This window comes from Camarhynchus parvulus, chromosome 2 (genome assembly GCF_901933205.1).
Source record: "Camarhynchus parvulus chromosome 2, STF_HiC, whole genome shotgun sequence".
Taxonomy (NCBI): Eukaryota; Metazoa; Chordata; class Aves; order Passeriformes; family Thraupidae; genus Camarhynchus; species Camarhynchus parvulus.
In genome coordinates, this window is record NC_044572.1 from 136,806,115 (window position 1) to 136,833,160 (window position 27,046).

The following is a 27,046-nucleotide window of genomic DNA, read 5'->3' on the forward strand; positions in this document are numbered from 1 at the left end:
TTGATTAGGTTTTTAAGCTATGCAGAAAACTTTTAAAAAATTAGCACACTGAGACTAAACTTAACTAAAAAGAGAACTATAAAAAACCTAAAAAACCACTTCCATAAGAAGCAGGTTTCATTAACTTTTGGGATGATAATGGTCTGGCACGAAGAATTTTAAATTAATGCTTCTTTTAAAATAATTTTTAAAAACTAAGGGAAAAAATAAACTTTTGATGTCTAATGTTCATACACAGTACCTTCACATATAACATAGCTTTGCAAAAACAGACCTAAAAGACATAATCTTAAGAAGAACTTAAACAAGTTATTAGGAAGAAAACAGATTTAGGAGAGTAAGTACTTGAGGTTTCAGAGAAAGTATTTTCCTAAGCAGGTATCAGTTTCCATATAGCAAAAGTTCCCCCTCCTACTGCCCATAAACTTCAAACAGGATTATATGGATATTCTAGAGTCTAGCCCCACAGTCCATTATTCATGTAATTAGTTCTATTTGCCAAACAAAGAAAAACTAACTTTATTAGGAAGCCCATTGTCAATAAAACTTTACAGGCCTGGATCCAGACATTTGACATCACCGTGTGGCTGAGCCAGGATCTGCCCTGAAAACACCTGGAATCCACATGGATCTCATCAGCCAAGCCTTTCAGTCCTCCTTGCAGACATAGCCACTATTGCTAAATCTGCAAGTACACTTCCAGGATCCATTTAAGAAAGCTGAGACAGGACAGCAATAAGGATCAGAGAGAAAGGGGGAGTCTGCCACCGATGAGTTAGCTGCTTTCTGAACAGGGGAGATTATGGAAGGACAAGCAAACACACTATGCAGATACTAAATCAAATTCCTCATCCACTTCACCTTCCCCACTCTATTTAAGAGAAAATATATATATTAAACTCCCCTGCTTTCTCAGCTGTGTGGTTCTGGATTTGATATTCATCACCAGCTGGTTTGATCCATTTGTGTTCACATGCTAACTATGGGCAGAAGACAGATGTGCCTCAACTTTTCTATGCTCTTAATCTTTGCCAATGCTGTATACAAGGATGGATGTTTCTCTTTGCCAGATTGTGTGTGGTCTGGTGGCAGCAGCCTGCAGTACCACACATGAGATGTGAGCTACAGACTCAAGTCTGAGCCCCCATCCCAGGCCAGCCCTGGCCCAGCCCTACAAAGGCACTGGAGATAGACATTGCTCTGCTAAGAGAGGACCCCCTGGAGGCTGTGGGAGCAGCCCTGACGTGCTCCAAATGGTGCTGTATCCAGACCTTTGAAAGCCGTGGACGACCTTCTCAAAACAGTACTTTGAGAAGCAAGGCTGGGGACAGAGGTTAAAAATAAAAGAACAGGCATCTGTACATTCTCTTATTTACATCTGCTCCACATGAAAGGGCACTATATGCTCTGTTGATAAAAACAGACAACTTTGTAGGGGAAATGTTCAACTTGTGTCTTGGGCTGGCTCTGTTGTCTTTGTGGTTGAGCTGATCCACAGGCAGCATGGGCTACAGCAAGGCGGCTTTCACACAGAATGCCAGCTCATGTTACAGAAATTTTGACACTCCGTGTGGTCTTAATAGTTTCTTAAATGCCTACTGCAATGCCTTACTGCAGAAGACACGTATGCTTGGGAACCAAATGTCTTCTCTTTAAAATCAACTACACCTACCAGGGGATGTGTGAACTAAACTGGACTCCTTTGTCCCCAATAATTTCTGAACCATGAAGTCACTCAGAACTCAGAGAAAAGAAATATTTTCTGCTGTGGTAAGAGAACTATTACAATATAGACTCAGCCTACTAAAACAACATGCAAACATATATAATTCAAGGTACAAAGATAGTCATCAGCCTTTCAGCAGTGCTACTTCTCTGTGAGACTCCATGAATGCTGTTGGTTAACACACACTAAAAATATCTGTGAGTATCTCTGATAGGTGTTCAGCTAAGTATGTACTTTTCTCCTGTTACACATCCCAAACCATTTTCAAAATAACTTCCGTTTAAATGCAATTCGTGGCAGACGACAGAGAAAGAAGTCCTGACTGTGCAGTGAAGAAAAATCAGAAATCAAGAAAGTAAACATCATGACTGTTACCTCAGTCAAAATTAAACAAGACTAAATGCAATATTCTAAAATGTTTTTGTTACAGATATTTTTGGCAGATAAGGAAAGCTTAGAGATTTGCTATCTTCATGACAACTGACAGAAGAAAGTCAGAGAAAAGGACAGAAAAAAGTCCCTTTAAAGAAAAGAAAAGAAAAATCTAGACTCTCTACAGGCTAACTGGGCAGTAGATCTAGCTACTTTAGTTCTAATTTTCCCAATACATTTGTAAGTCTGGGTTGTTAATGGAGGGGGAAAAAGGAAACAGTATCTGCCTAATGGAGCTTTTTCATGCAACATTCTACATTTGGAGAAAGAAAGGAAAGAAGAAAGAAGATAACATTGACTTCCTTAAGTTGAATTTAAAATATTTTGCCTTCTTTTTTCTTTTGGCTTTTGAAAAATCATCTGTCATTTATTTGATATCCACATAAGGGGACAGTAAGAAAAGACACAGGGATTTTTTGTTGTCGAAATTCCACCACTATCATTTTTCAGAGACGTATTATGTAAATAAAACTACATTTGCAATACTCCTAAATTGAAGAAACCATCCCTTAGCAAGTCATAAGTTAGATACAGAAAGAATATAGCCACTCTGAAATTATTATCTCTAAGACAAATAACAGATTGCACAATGTTTTATTGTGTGCCAAGAACGTTTTCGGTTAACAATTTCACTTGAAAAAATAGATCACATACTTGTAAAATCATACCCAGCATTGACTTCATAAGGCATGTGGCTTTAGAGTGCTTTTTACAATTATTAATTCTATTAGTCAACTAGCAGGCGGGCTAATGCAATTGTCTTAGAAGATGCACGGAAGACACAGAAGACATTTTGAGAGCTGATCTGTATATCTGCAAAACAAAACAAAAAAAAGGTTTTCCTTCCTAAATTATGCATTCAAAATATGGCGTTCACTTAAAAACATTATTATACCTATTGTACATTCCCATGCATCTATTACTGGACACTATACAAATAGAGTCTGCTGCTCTCCATTTCCCTCCAACATGAGAAATCCCATAGCTCTCTTCTCCTCAGAAGGAGCTCCTGCTCCTGCAAGCACACGCACTCACACAAAAAGACAAAAAATATCTCAGAGCTAATGTTTACCAAACACAAAGTCTAAAATAACTTTAAAGTAACTGTTGAAAATGAGCTGTAGAAAGAAAGTGTCTTAAAAATTCACATGCATCATCATGGGACTGGCCTAATGGGATAGTTAATGGCATCTAAATAACTCCATCAGCAGTTGTAAGTTAACCTCTGCTGGCTGCCTTGTGTTCCACTTCAAACAAAATTAGTGGTGTTACTTTCATTGTTAGACAACTTCCCACACCTCTCCATTTTGCTATCCAATTATGATAGCTTCATCAATGGTCTCCAGTGCCATTGCAATTGTAAGCACATTTGCTGGGTGCTATTAAAGAAGCCAAGTGAACAACAGGCTTTGGGACCTGGCTTTTCAGCACTGAAAATAGTGATCTGCCCATAATAAAAGAATTACTAAGCCTGATGTGAATGAAAGGACTTCTCGAGCTGAGGGAATTTTGGATAAGGCCCAGGCTGCAGCTATATGTACTTTCTCTCAAAAACAGGCAAGGCTACTCTATGTGGTTCATACATCTGCAATATTCTGTTCAACAGTCACTCACATCAGTTTATCCCTGGAAACAAAAACTTCTTCTAGATCCAGTTTGTAATTCAGAATAATTAATTACCATAGTGATTACTGAACTTCTTAAAAAAAAAAAAAGAAAAAACAAATTCTGGTAATCAATAGTTTCGTACTAGTGGTGAAGATAATGGCTAATTACCTGCTGATCACCAGCTCCCCAGTGGGTCACTGTTGTTGCTCATTACTTTTACTGAATGTGACGGCTTGTCATCAAAGCCTATTGCAACAGAATGGTTGTTGCCTGGTGCTTGTGCTGCAGGTTTAGGTCAGATCTTAGTCATACGCTCTTTTTAACAGAATAATCCATCTAGAAATAAGTTTGAATTTTATGAGATGCCACTGACTACTCTTTGTACAAGTAGATGCACAAGCAGACAAAGAGCAAACTGAGTCAAGGGTATATGAAGACTGTGATATTATCAGTCAATACGCTGCAGCAACAAAAAATTAAATTAAAATACACATTTATATTCAACAGGCTCAAGTAGGACATCTTTGTTAAGGGATAGTAAAATTAATACTTTTACACTCATATATTTTACACACCCACACAAAGACATATAATGCACATATGGTGCTTGAACATCAATCATTTTCCCAGAATAATGCAGCAAAAAATCATTAACTCTCAGTGTCTCAGCTTAATATATGTGTAATACTTACCTATCTCACAGGAGTGTTGTGAGGTTTAATTAATTAGTGACTGTAAAGCACTTTGTGATCCTCTAATGAAAGGTGCTACATAGCACAAAGTATTATTAAAATCATCAGGACCACAAAAAAGCCCTGTGGAATTCCAGCCTACACTGTCTGTTGGGGTTGGGAGCGATCTTATTATTAAAAGGAGACCATCAGACTAATTTTCATAAATTTTTCAAGATTTTTTCCCCCTTTGCTGTTTTGATAGCACGTTAGTAACTAGAAATTTAATCTTTATCATCTTAATAACATACACTCATGTAGTTTGTTACTGCAGGGCTAGAGAAGGGAGCAGCGCTTTTGGCATTCATCTGGCTTTCCCTTTTAAGAAAAAAAAAAAGTTTGAGAGATTGAGAGACATATTTTGACACCTTCCCACACTCCACTCCAGCAGGACAGCCGATCATGTGAGATCGCAGGATACTTGCTATAGCTGCATGGGAAAATGATGCTGTGGTTTTAATTTCTCTCCTTTTTAGACTTTTTCTTTCACAAAAGAAAAAAAAATAAAGAAAAAAAGAGAAGAAAAACAGGAAAAAAAAACACAAGGCACAAAACAAAACCCAGTTTATTACACATAAGTAGACTACAAAGACTGTCTGCTGTTCTTCACATAAAAACCCCTAAGTGTTCAAAGCGCCGGCTTCTATCAAGCACATAAAGTCCTAATCAATGCGGAGCCCCCTCCCTACTCTCCGTACAACAATCGAGCAGCTGTAAGGCACACGAGGCCAGCGAGCTCCTGTTTTGAGACTGAATTTCTGGGAAACGTCTCGGCGGTGGCCCCGTCCCTGGGGAGCCACCGGCACCCAGCCCGCCCTCCTCGGCAGCCGGTCCCGCCGGGCTGGCCCAGACCTGCGCCCAGCACAACCTCAAAGTTAACGAGCTCATTACTACAGCCCACAATTCAAAGACTTGCCATGTTTTCTAATTTAAGTGTTAAAAAAAAAATTAAAACACTGTAAATAACACTGGAGATTCCAGGTGAAATTGCTGAAATTACTGAAAATTAGATTACATTAGATGCAAACTACCCCAGACTCAGACACAGCAGTAGAGGACTGGCCAAAGATGCTGCTCTTCTACCTTCCCTTGTGGACGTTGCACAATGAAATGACAGAAAAGAGATGTGCAGCTTCACATCCCCACCACCTCTGGCTGGGTCACAGAGCAGGAGACAGTCAACACGATGCTTCTCTCCCACTTTTGCTTGTGGTTCTCAGAGCAAGCCTGCCAGCAAACAACCAACACATGGCCCTCCCTAACTTTTCTCTGCTGAGAAGGGAAGGAAAGAACAACTCCTTTTATGTAAGGAACCCAAGAGTCAGGCCCTAAACCATGGGAGGGCAGAATAAGCTTAATGACAAGCAACTGCCTCTTCAACAAGACCACCTCCTTTCTGCTTTGGCATAAGTGTCTTCACACACCATATAGGAGAAGATGTCACAGCTCTAAGCAACGGACAAGTTAATTCCAAAGGAGTTTTTAATCTATACATGTTTTTCTGCAAGCCCTCAAACTGCATGTCCACTCTCTCCTGCCTGAAATTGCTAAGGTAGAACATGATTCCTTGTATCAGTAAAATTAGGCAGGATCAAACATTGTAATTGGACAAAATGCATCTGTTTGATATTTTATACTCCACATGCTCCACTGAAATTATGATAGCTTCATCAATCTAAAAAGTGCAAGAAGAAAACAATGTATTAGTAGAAGAAGAACGCATCATATTAGTAGAACAGCATTACAGCAAAATACTGTTGTTTTTTCTCCTTCTCTCCTATTCCTCTGCCTTTTCAGGCTAAACTCTTCAGTTTAGCCCCTGATCACCAATTTGCTGAGGGCTGTTTGCAATTTTTCCCCCACAAAGTCTACAACAAAGAGAAAAGTAAAAAGACCTGTGGTCTGTTCAAGCTTGCTCCTTCCCATTTACATTTACTTTCCCGACATTGATCGTTCTCAAATCTCTAAAGGTGCACTTCTGGACATCTTAAATCCTGTTCAGCTACAAAGTGCCATCACCTTCAAACAACTCTCATCAGGTAAATCTCTTATTAATTCACACTGAATTAATTCACAATGATCTTTTCTATTACCTTATGCTTCAGAGCACAGCACACTTCAGTAATCATCTAGCCACTGGAATAAATCTAACCTTTTCTATGGGTATAAAGCAGACACTTGGTCATTTCAAAAGAGTTTAGGAGTGGCATTTCAAAATAGATTGTTTAAGCCCACTTCCAGGCACTTATTTCATTTTAAGCTCACTCCTGGGGTAATCACACAGACACTTTCAGGAGAAACTGAAGTCAAAAGGTGATGTATCTAAAGAGGTGACATGAAGGAGAATTGTATCCTGTCTTGCAACCAAAATGAAGAATTCTAAACCTGCTTTTATTGGCAAGTCCCTGAGCACAGCAGGTTGCTGTTCTGCATTTCTTACTGGCCTGCTGCAGAGTGCTTGTTCCTACCTGCCCTCCACTGCCATCCATCTAGGATGGGAGAGCCCAACAAAACAGGATTCACTTTGCCCAGACTTCCAATCAAGTACCTAAAAGCACTCTGTACACATGACAACTAATTAAAACTCAACAAAGCTTGTGAAACAGGAAAACTAACATCATTGCCATATTACGGATAAATAATATTATTTACAGAGAAATTAAAAATTCAAAGTGTTCAAGGTGACGTGCAGGCAGAGCTCTTGGCCAGTGACTGAACCTGGGCTCTCTAGATGTCCAGGTCCATATCCCTCTCCAGTATGTATTTCAGTAAAAAAAGCATCACCCTAGCATTTGGCAAAAGGCCAACATCCCATAATTTAATAAGGTAGAGAAGGAGCATCTCATGCAAAAATCTAAGTGCTCCAATTTATCATGACAGTTATGGGATAAGCTGACATTTTATTTGTATGTAAATTAGTCTCCAAAACAGCATTAAAAGGTCGCACTTTCAGAGAATATTATGCCTTTGCTTCTCTGTTCTGCATTTATCTAAACTCAGCTTTGTATATTAAAAGTAGTTTAATTTTTATGTATTGATGCTGCTTTGCATGCTCCCCAATCCACTGTTATTGTGCCACGGAGAGAATCCAGCCTGATTTGCTTACTGCAATAAAGTAACTGACTTCTGCCAGGACTGACACCTCCTATGAGAGCCCTGCCTGCCATCCTCTCCAAATCTTCTGGTTATTCTATTATCTGTTGTTACACTTTATAGGATGCAGAACATTCCCTATCAGATGAAACTGGAGGACCATCTAGTCTGATGTTCTCTTTTGGAGATACCAGATCCTTCAAAGAAAGTTCAACTGCCTTTGGATAGAACCACCGACTTCTGTGAAAAATAAATTGCTCCTAATCCTCAATGCTTAAGACAGCAGCTTACTTTCTGAAGAGTAAGAGGGTTTGTAGGCCTTAATTATATCTCAAAATTTTGCTATTTGTTTTTAAAGAAGTCTTAAATATCCCCACATCCAATAAAAGTGACCAGTATCTATGTCAACATTGCAATGATCCTGGTATCAGTGACATCTTATAGCTCTCGCTCTACAATCTAAACCTTAAAAAAAAAAAAAAGGAAATATTTTAAGTGTTTAGAGTTTGCTTTTTGCCAATGGAGTAGAGTTTTCCCTCAATCTTGTACCAGCAAGAATCAAAGACCACCTGGGCTGTGGGGGCTGTGGGCACATCTATCACATCCCCACTGTTCATCTGGTCTTCAGGGCAAACAACCACTGTCTCGCCAAACTCTTCTAGTAGGTGTGGCAATCTCATATGTTTCAATTTCTTTTCAGCCTGAGTAAACTCAGTGTTCTCTGTAATCCAAATGTCCTTTGAAGACAATGGGAGTTTAGGGTTTGCAGATGACTCAGAATTGAATCTGAGTTGAGTGTACTGGCAAGGCAAGCATAGTGCTACCTTCAGATGAAGAGTGAGGAAAGAAGGTGACCTCCTGGCTCCTAGGCAAGAGCAATCAGGTATGGGTACAAGAAATGACTCATTTGTTCTTTTGCATTAAGAATACAATGGACTGATCCTATTTCCCTTGAAGGTAATGGCAAAAGCCTCACTGACTGAGAAGCAAGTCTGAGATGCGCTGTTCCCTTCTGCCAGGTGAGATCTGTGATATGAGAGGAAGGCATCAGAGTTCCCTTGCCCAAAACCTCAGACAAATGGAACCATAAAATACTTGGGAGAAGAGGAAAAGTTGCAAGGGAGATAGAGGATGGTTTTGGCTAGCATTCCAGAAAAGTCCAAATAATTTTGTTTCCAACTAGAGGCAAAATCCTCCCATTTGAAAAGGGATGGAAATTTCAGAAACTGGGAAGGAGGCAGAAGTCTACAGCCTAGACCTAAAACAGTAATATTAAATCATCACCGGAGAGGGCATTATTGTAGTACTTTTCCAGCCAGACCAGAATCAGGATGAACATGAGTTTGCAAAAATGTCCTTAATTTTTTTTTTCTTTTTAAAAAAAATTGGCAAGAGTTTCCAGACACAAGTTACATAGGTAAGAGAGGGCAACCAAGGGCAACCGGAGTTGAGCCCACATACATCAAAGCAGACACAGGCTTTGGGTACCTATCCAAACTGAGCCTTCAAAGGTTCTGATGTTGCCCTATTGTTTAGCTTGAATCTTGTCTAAGCTTGTTCAGGAGAACCCACATTCAGAAGTACGGAAGAAAGGAAAAAGAACACACATTTTCCAAACTGCGATTGCAAAACAAAACAAAAAAATGTAAATCTACCTGCTGCAGGGTAATACTGGTAAGCGTGGCTAGCTATTGTTGCTCCATGTTTTTCAATTTCCATATATTAGCATTCATTGCTGACATTATTAAATCCAAAGTTATTTGGATGCTTTGATCAGCAAATTGAACCTTGAATCTATATATGATGTACCTATATTCACATAAAGTTCACAAAACTATTATGTTTCCCTATTTTAACTTTTTTCCCCCCACATGCTGTGAGTTTCCATATATCCCACAGCCATACATTCCAAACACAGAGTATTTTATTTAGTAATTTATTCAAGAATTTAGATAAAAAGAAAAGCAATGGAAATTGTTTGGCAATCTCTATGTAAACAGCTCCTATACATTTGGGTTGAATCATCCAGCAATCACTCATCTTGACATGCCTGTGACAGATAAAACTTTCATCACCAATATGCCTTCTTGACTTAGAGATCAGGATACAGGGGATCCATATTACAAAATCTCTTTTACTGTTTATGGCTATCACAAAAATTAAAATTACATGAAACATAAGCAAGTCAGAATTTTGGCACTGTTTTTCCACTCAGCACAAATAACCCCACTCTCCATTGTGAATGGGAGAGAAACAACAGCAGTGGCAACCACAACAAAAGACCGGATTGTGTGTTCTCTACACAAAACAGAAAGCTGTGCCTATTCAAGAAACCTTGGCCATTTGTCAGAAATTACAGAACTGATGTTGAAGCCCAATATTAGCTCCAACCAAAGCAGTGGTGAATTACCTAGCCATTCGAATCACCCCTATTAATAAGGAAAGACTCTTGCAGCACGTATCATATGGTCCTCATGCAGACTGAGAAACAGAGCCACTTTCTTTAAAAAACCCAAAGTAAAATACATTTAAAAAAAAGACCAAAGTGAATGCAAATAGATTCACTCTGAGTCATTTGTCTATTATTTGCCCTTTTTATCTCTTATTTTTCTTTTGAAGCTGAGAAATGAAGTGAAATGCTGATGAGAAAGCTAGTCTTACAGTGCTTCCACCTTAATCATTTGTTATGAAATGGCTTTAAAACAGTAGCATTTTTCAGAAAGCCGTAAGAATTGAGTACATGCATTCGCTGAGGAGCATGATCTCTGTTTTACCCATTTCAGTTCTGGTCAGAAAAGGGGGAAGGAGGGTGCAGAATAAGAAGACTCCTTGATACTCTGCTGATGTGGCTTTGCAGCAGCTTCGTGAGTGCTGGCAACCCTTTAAAACTGGCAAGGGATGCCAGCGCCAGCCTGCTGACTGCTGGATGAATATATATAGTGCAAATAATGCTGTTCTTGAATCAGTTTTTCCCAAACTCCCACATAAACTTTCCATGGGAAAATCTCATAATGCCTGCATAAGTGATTTTATGAATCTAGCTTTCAGCTTTTGATAGAAGATTTCTTACACTACTGGCTTTGATTCTTTATTGCACAAAGGGGTGGTGCCAAAAGCCCTCACATTAGCCTGGACCATACAGACATCAGAAATTTAATTTAAACATCAGTAATCTGCCAGGATCATAAAACACATACAAAAAAAGATTTAATTTTTTTCCCCTGGTAGGTAAATATGTAATTTCAGAAACACAAGTGCGGCATAGGTGGCAGAATCTGCACACAGCAACATAGAGACAGAAACTAAAACTACCAATGAGAGTAGAAATCTTCAGTCTGAAGAGATGAACAGAAGTGAACAGTTGTTTTATTCCTATTGAAGATATACTTTGAAATAAGTAGGCCACTATATTTCTTTTGCATTATTTCTTTTCCAGAAATAATGCACCTGAATGTTTCTTAAAAATATATATATCACTACTTCTCTAAAGGCTACAGAGAGGTACAACCATAGATTACACTAATATTTCCGTTCTCAAAAATCCCATGTATGCAAGCAAGTCTTACCACATTGCTCCTGTCTTCCTCCTCAGAGCTGCCTTCATGCCACCTCAATTTCCAATTCAGTACCTCACTAGTTTTAAGAAATATCCAGCAATGATGTTGAGTTGATTTGTTGCACTGGGAAGTATCCCACAAAAAGTGAAAGCTTTTGCCGTGTTTTCACTTATAAAGAAAACAACTATTAAAGCAACTTCTGGGTTCACTGGCATTTTGGAGTCTAAAAAAAGTCCCAAAACTACTTGCAGAGGCTACAACAGTACCTTCTTTGAAGTAATGTTGCAACTTGTGCAAAGGAATTTGGGATGTACCTGAGATCTGAAGGTGCGGGCTACAAATTAACACAGCCAATTAGGTGGAGAAGCTGAGAGTCCAACATGGATGGGGTGAGATAACCACAACTCATAAATAAAAGGACTGGCAAATGTGAGCCAGTTGGCTGAGTACAGATCACATCATTCTGCTCATCTAGCTGCTGCCCATCAATAATCTGTTGCTGTTTGCTCTCCCCGTGACAATCAATCCAAGTTAGGGCTGCTTCTAACTTTCCAGTCTATGAATAGCTGCAGAACATCCACAACTGCTTTTTCAAACAACTCAAGAAAAAAATGTTTCATCCACATATCAGCGTGAAAATTCTTCCCAAAAGGGGACTAGTCAAGAGTAAAAAATTACTCCTGTAACAGTTTCATCTTATAAACAAGAAGACATAAGGCTACAAAAGTGATCTTTGTACCATTAACAGTCAGGAGAGAATCCAACTTCTAAAATTACTTGAGTAACTGATACAGGACCCCAAAACTGTGACAATTCTTTAGAGAATGTTTCACAATAGATGTAGTCATCTTTTAGGGATTAGTATTAGCTATAAATTTCTTACCCCCTGAAATCTGGTACAACCGGATTTATACAGCAAAGATGCCTTCCTTTGAAGAAGACAGAGATGAAATCACAGTCAATTAAATTTAAGCATCTCTTAAACAATTCTTTTGTTAAGCAGTATGTATTGAAAGAATAAGAATACATGAGAGAAATTAGAAATTATCTTCATAATTTGGCCGTGGCTTCTCTTCTTGTGAGTAATGAGAACAGCCCAAGATCACAGATAAAAACCTTAATGTCAGAAGACACTCATACAAGCATCGTATGTAGATAACAAGATGAGCATATATATGCATATATGACCTAAAGAACAGAGACTGCAGTAAACAAATGTATTTGTGAAGTACGTGAAGTACTTGGGTCTTCTCCAGCATCAAAATCTACTGATTAAATCAAACATAGAATCAGGTCTCTTTTAAAAAAATAACCTTGTTATCATTGAATCCCATATCATCTTGATAGGCTTTGGCCTATTAATAGAAAAATAATTCTCTTTATGACTCCCAAATCGAAAGAATCAATGTGATTTCCCATCCTATTACACCCTAAGTTGTTGAAGCTCTGGATCTCCTTTAGTATGAAACAAAAATACCCAAGAGCTCCGCTCATAACCCTCACACTTCATCCACCCACAGCGGAATCCACAGCAATTGCCATTTTGCCTGCTCACAAGATGGCACGCTTGTCTCACTCCAGCTGCACAAATAAGTCTGCATTACACTCACAGCACCGGGGATAATTAAAGGTTAGGCATGGAGGTGGCAGCAACACGCTCCCACAGCACCAAGGGCTCCGGCAGGGCTGCAGGTCTGTCTGTCCGTGCTGGGCTGCCTGAAACACCACCTCGGCACCAACCTGCTGCTTCTCGCTTCCCAAACTCTGATGTGGGAAACACTGGGAGCTTGGAAGCTGCAAACCCCAGAGGAAAAAACATGGCTCCTTAAGCTCAAACTAAACTTTGTCTACATAGAACTCTACTGGCCTCTGAGCTAAAGGGAACTCGAGTAATTCATGAGTACACTGTAATCTGGGCAACAAACACACACTTGATTAGACTCTAAAATTACTGAAAATTACCATCTCCCTTGCGTCCTTCTAACAGCTTGACATATCAATGCCTAATGTCTCATTATGTTTCAATTTGAATCATGACTCTAAATCACTGGAAATACATGAAAAGAATGAGACGTCAGATTTGGGTGAAAAAAAATGAGGATGCATGAGAGACTGGACATTAGAAAATTTATGAAAATATTAAAATCAGCAACAGAAACATCCTATAAACTGAGAAATGGCAAGTCCACTGGAGGTAGCGGAATAAAGGTCCCATGCTACACTCATCACAGGTAGAGTTAAAAGTTGTTCCAATTTAAAGAAATATCCTTTTTTCTTTTTTTCCTTTTTTTAAAGACCTCTGTGGGTAATAGGAACAATAGGAACATAGGAATATCATTGTAACTGTTGATTTCATTCATATTCACTAGAAACGATCTATCAAAACAGAAAAGATACCACCTTTTATTTCAACTGCAGAAAGAGTGCATAAAGTCAGGGACTTCTCTTTACATGGCAGGTAAGTACACACATTTAATTGTACACACAGGCCCTTCAAGTTAACCTGTGTCCTTTATACAGGTAACCAGCTGCTAATAATTTTCTGCAGATCCCTGCATTCTGCTCTGAATTCACAACATCACAAGAAAATTTGATCTTTGAACCCAGCAAAAATGAAATACATCTTGGGATGTACTGGAACTGGCATGTGACCACTGTAACTGGGGTTCAAGAAGTGAGGAAGTGTCAATGGTTTAGGCATCAAGATGAGCAAAAGGAAGACCATGTGCAAGCTCACACTGCCATAGCAATGCTGTGCAAGCTGGAAACAGTGAAGCCACATGAAAGCATCAGGCACTTCTCACTGCCAGTTAAACTGCTTCCTGTAATTATAAATATACAAAGGTTAAAGGAAGAAAATTATTGCAATGCACTGATAGAAAATGAATTCTCAAATACTCAAAAGATTCATCAACAACAGTCTATCAGCATAAGATACTGTGGCAACAGTCAGCATTTCTGGAGCAGACAGCCTGGCACTTTATTTGCTTTGCTACATGAGAAAAATCCAACATCAGATCGTGGGTGCATCCCAACTGTGGGACACTCTTCTGCAGCTCCAGCTCCAAATGCTCACTCTGGCAACATCCCGAATGCGTGTCAGAAAATCTGGTTTGGCACCGTTCTCCTCAGCATTTTGGACTCCATCAGTAGAAACTCAAGCGAACAGACAAAACGCAACATGCGCCATCCAGATTAGAACTGCAGAGTCTGGTCTGCAGGAGACAATCAGCAACTGCTCAGCACCGGCTTATGCTTCCTACAAGCACTCCATCTTTCAGCAATACTGAAGGGACACTTTCTGTTCTAGTTTATAAAGCCATTTTTTTCATTATTATTTCTTTTTTTTTTTTGGCTCCCTAAATAGAATAGTAGATGATTAAAATAAGAGAGGTAAACCTATGGTTAGGCGAGTAAACATGGTCTCATAATTTCCTTTGTGTCCATAGAAAATCAACATTATACACTAATCACTCCCACTCCTAAACAGCCATATCACAGCTATGTTTACACTGTTTTTGTAACACTCATCAAGAAGTGAGCCTGGCCTTGAGGCCAAATGACAAAGCAGAGACTGAAACTCTTCTACACTATTCTCAAGTCACTTCCTTTCATTTGAACTAGTCCATCAGGGTCTAAAAGTCTTATTTCAAACAGCTGCATCACAGATGAGCTAACAAGACAAATACTCAAGTGTTTATACAGAAAATACTAAGGAAACTGAATGATAACAAAGGTTTTATGATACCTTCAATCTAGAGAAGTACAGAGATATACAGAAAATTACTGAAAATTGTACTGAACGTGGGAATGAAAACTAATAGAGAAGAGTGCAATCTCTGCGAAATAACAATCCCTGACACTTTATTAACAGTTATTGAAGAAGGAAAAAAATAAAGAAAGCAACACAGTAGTAGACAACAAATATAAACCAGCCCAAATCACACTTTAAAAGGCACTATGTCCCAGGCAAAAATTTGAGCATAAACAGGCAAGTAAGGATGTCACAGATATTACTGCATTAAGGAAACCATTTTAAAATGTTCAAGATTAATTTTAATGAAAATTAATGAAGATATGGAAGATGTGGCTCTTCTCTTTATGAACATGAGAAGAGAAGCTCATTTAGACTAGAAACACAATTGCTAGCAGCAGGTAAACATTAGGGAGGGAAAAGCTTAGGATCCAGTTGGCATAAGAACAAATAGACTAGCCATGATTAACTTTGGGCTGAAAATGAGAAGGAAGGGTTTTAACTGACAAAGCAGTGAGGCTATGAAACATCCTTCTACCAGACGCTGTCAAGGCAGAAAAACTCTACCTAATTTTAGGATAAAGGTGGGTCACTTCATAAAAAGGATTACATACTGTGGTTGATGTTCAAAGAGCTACCCATTGCTCACAATTCCCACAGAACTTCAGGACAACATACACAAATCCATTTTTCAGGGTATGCACAGCCTTACCACTATTCCTTAAGAACAGCCAAGGGCACTGTTTCCTCAAAAGCAGCTGGGGCAAAAGTTATTCTTTCTCTCTGTCATTTTTGTCTATATATTTTTATTTTCATAGTGACCTTCTTCATCCCTTTAAGGCCAATAGCTTTAAAAACACACTATCTTCTGCATTCAAACTAAATACAAGATACGTATTACTTACTTGGGCAGCAGGAATTAACTGTAACATTATAAATCTTTTGTGAAAAAGCCATCCTTTCTATCTACTGTCTTACCAGTCACTTGTAGTCTGACTGTGCCATATTTCAAGCAGGCATTGTACATTCTTTTTGTATTTTGAAGGCAGTTTAGTATCAAAAATGCAATGAGAAGGCAATTTTCAAGCCCTCTACATAGATTTCACAAAAGACACACCCAGAGTTGCCAGCACTGCTTTGCCAGAAGAATTTAACAGAGCTACATTTAAAAGTGGGGAAAAAATATGGGTAAAGTTATTTTCAGTAAATTGTACATGAAGTCTGCGTATGACTGCAGTCTACAGACAGAATCTGTAGAGATCCGACAGAGACTGATAGATCAAGTTCAGGCATTTTGAGACTACACCTTGCTGGTCATCAAAAAAAACCTTTTTTTTTTGTAACACAAAACATTAAAAGTCTGCATGCTACAGTTTTCAACCGAACTTAATCTCTTTGGATGAAACTAAACAGGTAATGGGTGATGTCTGCTGCCCTCTCTACTGAAGAAAATAAACCTTTTGCTTCAATTCAATGGGGAAAGAATACTACCTGTCTCTCTGCTCCTTCTTGAAACTATCACATCTCTCTAGATTGTTGCAACACCCCTGTTCTCACATAATCCACAATGCCAAAACCGAGATGGCTACACAGAGAAGCCTGATGTGGTCAAAATGACCAATGCAACTCTTAGAATTCCTAAAAACCTTTTTCTAGGGTTCATTTGGGCCTGACCAACCTTCACATATTATTTTGGTTTAGCTGTGTAAATACCAGGCCATTTGTTCCAAGTTTCTTCCTCTTCTTCTACACTAGCACAATATGTTACTATTGCTTTTTTTCTTTCTGCTGCACTGAAATGCATTTAAACATGTATTTATTTATTTGTTTGTTTGTTTATTTATTTGCAGTACATACCGTCTGCTAGAACCAGGGCTCTTGGAAAATCATTGATTTGGCAGTCCCTTCCAGCATTTTGTTTCTGCCTGACATGATTCATGATGGTCTTTTTGCCCTTTAAATATAGTGACGTTTTTGCTTCTGCTTGTGACAAAATGCAAATACTTAAGATTTCCACCACCAAGCACACAGAGGAGAAGGTAACCCTCACAAAGTTCAAAGGAAAATTTGTTTACATTTCTCATCAGGAGCAGAGCTGTCACCAAGTCAAGGGCAGGGTGCCACGGGCAGATCCAGGATCCAGGATCCAGAATCCAAATGTGCAATTTTATGATGGGTTAAGCCCTACTGGACCTGAAGGGACGCTGCCCAGCCCTTCACCACTGTCTGTGGGCTCAGGCCCTGCCCTCTCCCTGCACTCACACTGGCCAAAAATGCCCTGCTTGCACCCCAGGGCTGGCAGGGGCCAGTCAAGAGTGTGCCTTTCAGAGGAACCCAGGCTTGGATTAAAGAAGCTCACTTCTCCTCTGGATAGCCCAGCTCCCATCTCCTTCCCTGCCTTTGCAAACTCAACCAGCACTAGAACTATCTCTAGGAACAAGCCAGGAAAGGGTCACAACCCCTGAAAAACCTCCAAACCAAAGCAGTACCTACTCCCCCCACCCAGAAGGATGACAGGAGAGGTGACCATAGTATCGGTCCTGGGGCAGGTGCCACACTCCTGGCCTGGCTGGTGGCTTCTGCACACTTGCAGCCCACCTTGCCAGCACACAGGGAACACAAAGCCATCCCTGACAGAGCAGAGGAACAAAAATAAGCCAGGCCTTGAATGAACTATTAAAATGTCTCTTTTAAAGAAGAGAGGGGGAAAAGAAGATTTCAGGAGAAAATAATCTTTATGTGGCAGAAAATGTAAGTGTCTTCAGAAAAGTAAAATCATTATTGCAAGCAAACTGATTCATTAAGATACACACAGAGGAGGATTATAATGCTCTCCTTGTCATTAAAATGCTTTGAAACTATAGTTCTGTCAGCTACGCTACTGATACTCAGATTTTATATTACACAGCAGAAGCTATGCTCTAGCTAGAATTTGGTGCACTGTATTACATAGGAGTTCACATTAGAAAAGTAGTTATTAGTTCACAATGACTATAAACATGTTTAAAACGCACAAAAAACCAACCATACCATACAGAAACCAGATGGAAGGGTGATGAACTGGTCCAAAGATGTAAATTCCTCTTCTATCCAGGAACCTCCTTTGCTAAGTGAGAATCCTATCTTTGACATATTTTTCTACCAAATAAAAAGACTGTCTGAATGTTGGAACCCTAATCAATTTTTTGTTTCCTTATGTCCACATATGAATGCTAAAGAAGAGCACTATTAGAAATAAACTATCCATTTATATTTACCTTTTTACGTGGTAGAAAGGAGTTTTATTTCAGTGAAAGTAAGGTCTGGCATATTTTGATGACTTTATGTAAGCCCTTATTAAATATAGCAAAATTCAGGCTCCAAAACCCGGTGGAATTGGCACAATCAAATTTCTACGTGATTTATCAGCTTCACTGTCACAGCAACTAACTCAGTGCATTTCTCTGCTTGGTTCTCTCTGTAAGCTGTCAGGAGAAGTCACTCCATCAAACAGAAATGTAACACTATTTTTATTGCTTATCTTTTTTGCCTTGGGTTACATCAGTAAGTCATCTCCCTCTGTCAACTTGACAAGAGTCTTTTTCGTGTTGACCTTAAAAGGACACAGCTGTGACAACTTTGGTTTGGGTTGGTTTTTTTTGGTTTTTGTGTCAGGTTGGTTTTTTTTCTGATAATAGTTCTCAGCTAAATACTTGTTATTGATAGTCCTGGATCGTCATCTGGCACTGTTTTCTACCCCATGAGCAGACTGAGCACAAAGCATTGTACACTCAGCCCCACAGTATCTTCCAGCCCTTATCGCAAAAGGCACTGGAAAAATCAGAAGTAGATACTATTCCAGCAAAGCCATGATTAATTACAAGAGGTCTTCCAGATTTGATCTTATTTTCTTAATGCTCTGTAATTAATTAATATAAATGTACATCCTTATTTCCACAGCCTTTGCTCAGGATATTAAGAACTCCAATCCCTGGACTCAATCCCCCCTGGCATTTTCTCTTGTGTTACATAAGTAACTGTGGCTGACTCTCTCCAAGTCCCAGCATCTGAAGATCAGGATGAAAAATCTGCTCAGGATTTTAAACTAAGGTAGGAAGAATATACTATAAACTACTGTGAACTTCTCTTAATACAATATCCCAGCTAGGGGATATCTGGAAAATACAAAAACATTTAGGTAATCTGAAAACAGCACTTCTGTTTCTGCCATGCACCATACAATAAATGCAACACAGTGCTGATTTAAAGAAATAATATGATTTTGTGCCAAATACCTCAGAAAGTAAAGATAAACACGTACACAACATATTTCAAATTCATTGCACTATTTGCACTGATGGTTACTTATATTAATATAGATTTTAATCACAGCAACTTACACATCACTAGTTTTAACTGTGATTTAAAGTGGCAGGCCAAAAACATCATGTACACACACAAAGAGTTTAAAAGAAATTACTTACGTTTTCACAGTATTTCTGAAAAGTGAGAACTCAGGAAATAATTATTAAAAGGTAACAGTTTTATCAAAAGAAGGAATCTTTCTCTGGATAGCGACTTGTGTACGTTGTAGCTATATGCTCTTAATCAAACAGTTACACAGCTCAACATCATCTTTTGTGTTTACATAGCTTTATGTCGATACATAGTAAAGATTTCATTCCATGTTTTGTATTTACTAGATAAGAAAGTTTCTTTATGGTTTATGAAAGCTGGAATTATATTAGAAATCATTTAAAATCTCTTTAAAGTATTGCTTATCAATTCAGTGATGCCCGAGGTATGCAGGAAGGGTGGAAAAAAGACATTTACAAAACCTGTTTTGCATTAAAAACTAATTTAAATGAAGAATTACGCGTGAGTTGATCACTGTGCATTGTTCATCCAGTTGTTTTGGTTTATCACCTCTAGAGGTAACCAAGTTCATTACCGCACACTTTATTTTCATCCATACAATGGAAAAGGAAAATAAGTTTTCTGTTGCCTTTCTTTTTATTGTTTCTGATAATCTTAGTTTGAAAGTGAGAGTCACTGAGCAGAATGTAAAATGGAGAACAAAGTGTCACTGCACCAGCACAGGAAGCCTCTGGCAGAAGCCAATTCCATCACTTCCACAAACCAGTCCCAGGTGTTTAGATAGCCATTTCCACCAGGACTGTGGTGTGACATTACGTAAACCTTTGGCAGCAAATAGGTAAATAAACACAATCAGTACATAAAGCTGTGTAGACTTATACCTTAACACTGATCAAAATCTGAAAGTCCTATTTTAAAAAGGTATATATTTAACTCTATTTTTTGAAATATGTGTTTCTTTATTTTAAAGAAAACCTTTTTTTGTCCCTAAGCATTAATTATTGCATACCTTGGTTGGGTATTCATATTAGATTAGTTAGGAGTCCAGTAACTGTTTTAATATATACTGCAGTAGTTTCATATAACATCTTTTAGGCTAGAAATATGCTTTAATATACTATAAATTAAAAATCAAACCACATACATGATGCTACCAGTTTTGCTATGCTCCTGCAAGTATCTGCAAAATCAGACTATTATGTGCAAGATGATCACAGAAGAGAAAAACCTAACTGGCAGAATTCTCAATGGGCTTAAACCAGAACAAAAAAGTGTATTTAATTTAGGAGCTGAAAGTCTGTCTGTAGTTTGGCACATACAGCACATCACACCATGTAATTTTATAAAAATCAAATAACTTTGCAAATCACTTCAAATATTTCCTTTCTCATTGGTTTTAATCATATTTGAAAGTAGAGAAAAAAATTACAGGATTAAATGAAAGCAAAATGTAATGATCTAGGACTCTTAATTCTCCTGAATGAACATTCCTAAATTTTTGGATCATGGACCACTGTCAAACTTCAAACATAACAGGGAACCACTATGCAGCCTTCACACCAAACTTTTAATTAAAACATCTAAATGGATGATATGATACTGCAGATCAGTATCATACCGTGATTGTATGTGTCTGCAGACCACAATCTGGAAACAAATATATAAAAGGATTAATTTTCCAAAAGGGAATGCTAGTCCCTGGGCTTCTTGGCATACTTATTTTATATAGAGAGATACTACACAGTATCTTAGCATGCAAAGTTCTTGAGGGCTCCATTCTATGGGTTTTTAATAATACAAGTGTGATATAACAATTTAAGACAGGATTTTTAAATGCAATACCACAAGTCAATTCCAGGATTATTAAATTTAAAAAATTATTTCTCCTGGTATCTCCCTTTCAATCTAGACTGTTGGGTTTCAATGTTTTTTTCCATGCAAAATGTCTGGACTTACATCATCCTTACAACAAAGTACCCATAAAATATGGACAACAAAGCGATTTCCAAAGATGTCCCTGGAAAGGACAGCCTATGAACAGCAAAAGCTGTACTTGCTTCAGGCTTATCACTATAGAATGTGGAGTAGAATTTTGGAATTTAAGTATATATACATATACATACATTACTTTTAACATATATATATACAGTATAAAAATGTTTCATGTATATATGCATATATAAAAGCGTTTAGAAGGAAGGAGAAAACCAGAAAGAGACTATATCCATTCTAATGCGTTTATCTGAGTTTATTGGGGAAGGGGCGTGGAGAAGAGAGAGCGGAAGAGAGAGAGAGAGAAAGGGAGAGAGGATTGTCCTGAAGCTGGAGCGTGACAAGCGTGACTGCTGTTTTCTGCCCAGCGCTCAGTGACAGCGCGGGGAGAAGAGTGGTTAATCACCGCGTTCTGGGAACCGGGCAGAGAGAGAGGGAGCAACTGCTTTCCGCAACACTTCCTGCGATAAGGGAGCCAGCGCTGGCACACGGACACGGACACACGCGAGAGGCGGCTGCGCGGCGCAGCGCTTCATGCGACTGCAAACGTGACCCGCAGCCCCTCACCCCCGACACACGGACACGGGCACAGCCAGTGCCCGCAGCTCCGGCCGAGAGCGCTGCTGCGGCTGCCGGGGCCGGGCGGGAAGGGGAAGCCCCGCTCCGGGCCGGGCAGAGCCCCGGAGCCCGCCCCGCGCCCGCCGCCGGCGCTGCCCGCTGATGCTCGTTCGCGACACGCACCCAGAGAACTTCAGCGCTGAACAAAGGCTGCCGGACTGACGCCGCAGCACAGCTGGGCTTCTATTTATTTTATTTTATTTTTATTTTTAAGGGCGATTCCGCGCTGACTTTCGTCGCTCGAAGACAGCGCGGCACCCGCCGCCCATTCCCTAAGCAATATTATTAAGCCTTGAAAAGACTTGCAAAGAAAGTAAACAAGGCAGGGGAGGCAGGACAGGCATTAAGGCCAACACGTCCCGTATCGTCCAATAACTTCCCCTTACATGCCCAGTACAATGCGGGTTTGCTGATCACAGCTTTTCTACTGTACCAGAGCCAAATGCAGGCAATTACTTACACTTATGTAGACTTTTATAAGAGATAACAGTTATCTCTATTGAAAGGCACAAGCTGGGGGTGTTTTCCTTTTTTTTTTTTTTTCATTGTCTTTTGTCTTTCATTGCCAAACCGGTTCAAAAATACGCAAAAGGGTTTCTGAGCGGGGCACTGGCTCCCCCAGCCCTCCGTGGAGCCCCAGACAGAGCAGAACAGAGCAGCAGCTCCACGCTCCGCCGAGGAGCGCTTCATCCAGGCCTGGGTGGAAAAGTCCTGGCAGAAACCAGCCCAGCGAGCGGCCAACGCCCTGCGGAGGGTCCCGAAACCCCCAGCCCGGCAGTTCGGGGCAGCCAGCACTGGGCTGGGCACGACGGGGCCGGGGACGGCCGCGCTGGGCCCACGCCCGCCGCGCGACGCGCCTCCCGGGCAGGGGCACGTCCCGTCCCGCGGCGCTCCAGCTGATCCCAGCCCACGGGGATCCACGTAAAGTAAGCTGTGCTGGGCCCTGCTGTCCGTACCAGCCACGTCCCCCTGGTCAAGATAAAGGCAGGAGCGATCTCCGCATTTTTAATGCAAATGAGATGCAGTCCGCAGGCTCTCAGCAAATTGCCAATGCATTGGGGATGCCACTGCTCTTTAGCTTTGTTTCCACATGTGCTGAAAGTTGATGAGTGCTGCTTGTGTTTTCCTGCCCACCACCAAAAGACACAGCACAGATATACGAAGTAGGAAAACCGATGTTCCAGTAGCACTTACAGACCAGACTACCGCTGCCGGCATCTTTAGTTGTACCAGTACTTCTACCAGTGCCATTTCACTGGTATTCTGAAATTCATGTTGGATAATCGTAACTCAGAGCCAGAGTATCTCTGAGCAAAAGGAGAATATACTGCACTTATGGAGTTACCATCTCTGCATTCACATTTTAAGGAGAACTATCTGATCCTTACATATTTGAGGGAAAGGATTTCGGCACAGAATATCTATCTGTGTTTATAAACCAGGGGCATTTTACATGTCGCAAAAGTACTACATGATGGCAAATGAAAGAAGGTTCCATTGCCTTAGTATGAACTCACCACAGGTGTGCTTAAAACAAATATTAAAGACATGATTCACTGTAATAAAGACACCCCAAACAACTATTTAAAGTGATTAAAAATACAACATTTGGGGGTGGGGAGGTGATGATACAGTGCACTTACTTCTCCCGCTCCACCAAGAAAATACAAGCTCCAGTAATAATAACAATGACAAATAAATAATAATGATAATGGCACATATTTATACTTTATGCAGAAGTACAGCAGCGTTCTTAAGATTAGTCTCACTTTCAGTTTCACTCAACACTGAACTAGTCAGATTTGCGTTAAAGAGGTGTGGAGTGTTACTTAGGAGTTACAGAGAGTACATCAGCATGTTAAAGAAAAACAGAAAAAACAGTGTCATAACCCATACAGGGAAATGATGGGTAAAACAGAAGATAGGATTCTCACACACCACTCAACACATCTTTTCCTCCCCAAATGCACAACAGACATAGGAACAGGAGCTTCAAATACTTACTAAACTTATGCAGAGAAATAAACGGGTATCAGTTGCGTGGCTTAAAAGAGCCAGAGGAAAAAGAAGGAGCAAATTTTTCATGGAAGCCTTGAATCATATAAGCTGCTCATTTGCCTCATTCATGTCCTCCTCCTTTCACTGCAATTCAGTGTGAAGAAGGCAGCCTAAACAATATTCATCTTAGAAATCCAAAACATTGCAGAGACCACACTGCAGCAACAGATCTGCTTCACATGCACTGACGTACCTCCTCAACATCTGAAAGAAATTCCAGCTCCAGTCAACCCATAAGAGACATGTTGCCTGACTGTACCTTGATGGTATTGTTTATGAGGATGGTGATTTACACACTCATAATGATTTAAGCAGCTACTTTGCATACATTACAGAGAGAACCTGAAACATGTGACCTGCTTCACAGGGCAGGATTATACCTCTGTTCTTGTTGTGTCATGTGCAACCACATTATTTAGTAGTTAAAGGCAAGCGAGCACTCTGGTATTCTATTGTCCTCACCATGTATGCAGCGCAAGAGCTTCAGCATGCCTCTGAAACCAAAGGTGAGCTTCCCAACTTCTAAAGATAGACAGTTAAATAAATGATATAGTTGTCAAAGGGGCTCAGTCAAACCTACCACATGGTTCTGCCCACTCAGGATTATGACTTTTGCTGGCAGACTTTTTAGGACAGGAAATCTTTCATGGTGTTAATAAATTTGCAACAATGATCATATTCTTAGGGACTACTCCAATACAAACTTTCATTAGCACTCACACTAGCTCTCACAAAGCACTGAGAATATATGCATGATCATCAGAAGATAGGAATAAACAATAAAAACTTAAATCCTTTTTTCTGATGTTGTTCTCAAGAAAAAAACAAAAACTTTTCAGAAAAATAGAAATTAACATCTGAAGAACCGCTGGACTCTGCCTTTCAGGTCCTTCATAATTTTTAGTTGTTTTTATTGATCCATACACTTCTTATGCACAACTCCATTACTGCTTTGATAACTAAAAGATAATTAAATACAAGACAGAGCATGTATCATGCTGGGGAATCACTTAGCAAGTGAACTGTTGTGCTGAAAAGTGGAATTCTTTCTGTCACTCACGGTGCAGTGATACATCAGTAACAGATGCCGCGGGAACTATTTTGGGGATGATCCAGCGGCTTACTGGAGCCACAGAAGACAGCAGAAAAGCATAAGGTTCAGAATTCAAGGGAAGTCCTGCCACAAGGGCCTTCACACTTTGCAAATACATAAAACAAGAGCAAATTCACACAGGTTTACATCAGCTTCAGAGCAAGCACAGCATTTCCCACATAGTATGCAATAAAAGATGTCAAAGTCTGACTTTTTTTGATTTAAGAAAGGAAGACTGATGGGTTAAAGGGGAGGTATCTTAGCAGCACCAAGAGTGAAGGCACCAAAGCTCTGATCACAGCTTTGCCACTGGCTCACTAACACTGCAGTTATTTAGGTTCCCTGTGCCCTGGCTCACCCATCAGTACAATGGGTATAATACTTCATCCTGTCCTTAAGAGGCAATTAATGCTTGTAAACTACTCTGGGAACCTTGATTAAAATGCGCTGCAGCTTTGCGATAAGTATTCCCTCTGAAAGAGCACACAAGCTGGGTTTTGAGGGTGGGAAGTACTACCTGACTGCTGCAAAAGAAAAATAATCATTCTGAACGAGATGTATGTGCCTGACCTATGCACATGTGTAGGTGGATCCCTCCTGGAGTATTTTTCTTTCTCCTTTTTTCAGTTACTATGTGTGTATTGCAAAGAGAGGAGCAGTGAGAACAGATAATTATAAAGCTTTTGAAAAGCCCTGGTATTTTCACCAGAGGATCACAGTGGGCCGTCTTCAAGAATTCTGATGCAGAACTCTATGTAATTAAAAACATAATTATTTGTAATACTCCTCAAACCCTGTTTTCATTAAGGAGAGGAGGGGAAAAAAAGACAGATCACTTTAAATATGAATGCTTTATGAATAAAGAATTTTTTTTAAATTGATGAGCATTCATTTTCCCATACAGTCACATAAAGTCTGAGTAGTTCATGTAAAACATAATTATCAACGTTTTAAACCACATTTTCCCCTTGAAAATAAATAAATAAGGACGCCAAAATCTTTTTTGTTCATTAAGAGTCAGATCCAGCAGAAAACATCTGCAGACTTCTAGACCAAGCAAGCCCTGGAAGGCCATGGTACTGGCTGCACCTCGTGCCAACCTCAAAAATTTGGCTGGTTCAGAAAGATTTAAACAAAACAAAAAAAGCCCTGCAGCTTTACATGTCTGGGAATTGTGGAACTGCGTTAGGTTTATGAATAAAGAACAGGGGTGAGAAAAAAAACAACTCCTTTAAAAAAGGAGATCCCTCTCTCCCTCCTGCCCTCCAGCATTCTGGGTGCTAGACAGGGGCTCCTCTCCCTCCCCAGGGACACCATGGCCATCAGCAGTTGCAGCCTAAACCATGGGGTCCACCTGCACGTGCTGCTGCAGAGGGGATGGGGGCCCCAAATCCAGCACTCACCCCCACTTGGCACATTCAGCAGGCGCCCGAGCAGCCAGCTCCCAGCCATGCTCCCAGACGTGCAGGAGCTGCAACTGGAAACCCAAAGGAGTGTCCCCGGGATGGGAGCCAGCCTGAGTTGTTCAAAGGACACTGCAGGCCCAGCGCAGAGGGGTAGGCACAGCTCAGGGTGAAGAGCCACCCCTGCAAAGGTGGCCAAGGGACACTGTGCACCAGCAGCCTCTCTAACCCCACGGAAGAACTGGGCCCTGGGAGCAGCCCAGGATTTCTACCATGGGCTTCAAGAGGCTCCAAGGTGCAGCGGAGGGAAGGAGCCTCAGCTACCGCAGGCAACCAGCAACTCATATTTAGATTTCAGGCTACCCTGAATATGTGTATGCAAACACCAGAGGGGAGATGATGGCATTGCCAGGGCTGTTTGATGAAATAAAGGAAAAGTTTAGGATGAGGGCCCTGCTACAGCAGGTTCTTTAATTTAATGAAAATTAAAGAACCCGCTGCTAGTGTAGTTGTCACATATTCAGACTTTTTATAGAAATAATGGCATTTTCTGACTAGTTCTTCACTATATCTCTCTCTGGGAAGCCAAGAAAGCTCTCAATTATTGATGTCACACCTTATCATC

General features: G+C 40.1%; 1 protein-coding gene across 7 annotated transcripts in view; it reads right to left on the reverse strand.

Annotated features, from left to right (window-relative positions):
* The window catches only part of TRPS1 (transcriptional repressor GATA binding 1), a 211,930-nt gene that overhangs the window by 169,876 nt on the left and 15,008 nt on the right, over positions 1-27,046 (reverse strand). For 4 of the 7 annotated variants that reach the window (XM_030943266.1, XM_030943264.1, XM_030943271.1 and 1 more), the window contains exon 2: positions 2,813-2,971. The exons of 1 other annotated variant lie outside the window; for it this stretch is intronic. In XM_030943266.1, the coding sequence (XP_030799126.1) occupies positions 2,813-2,849 (37 nt within the window). In that variant the 5' untranslated portion in view covers positions 2,850-2,971. Of the gene's footprint in view, positions 1-2,812; positions 2,972-3,934; positions 4,684-27,046 lie in introns of those variants that run through there. 2 more of the 7 variants (XM_030943268.1, XM_030943269.1) reach the window with 2 other exon arrangements.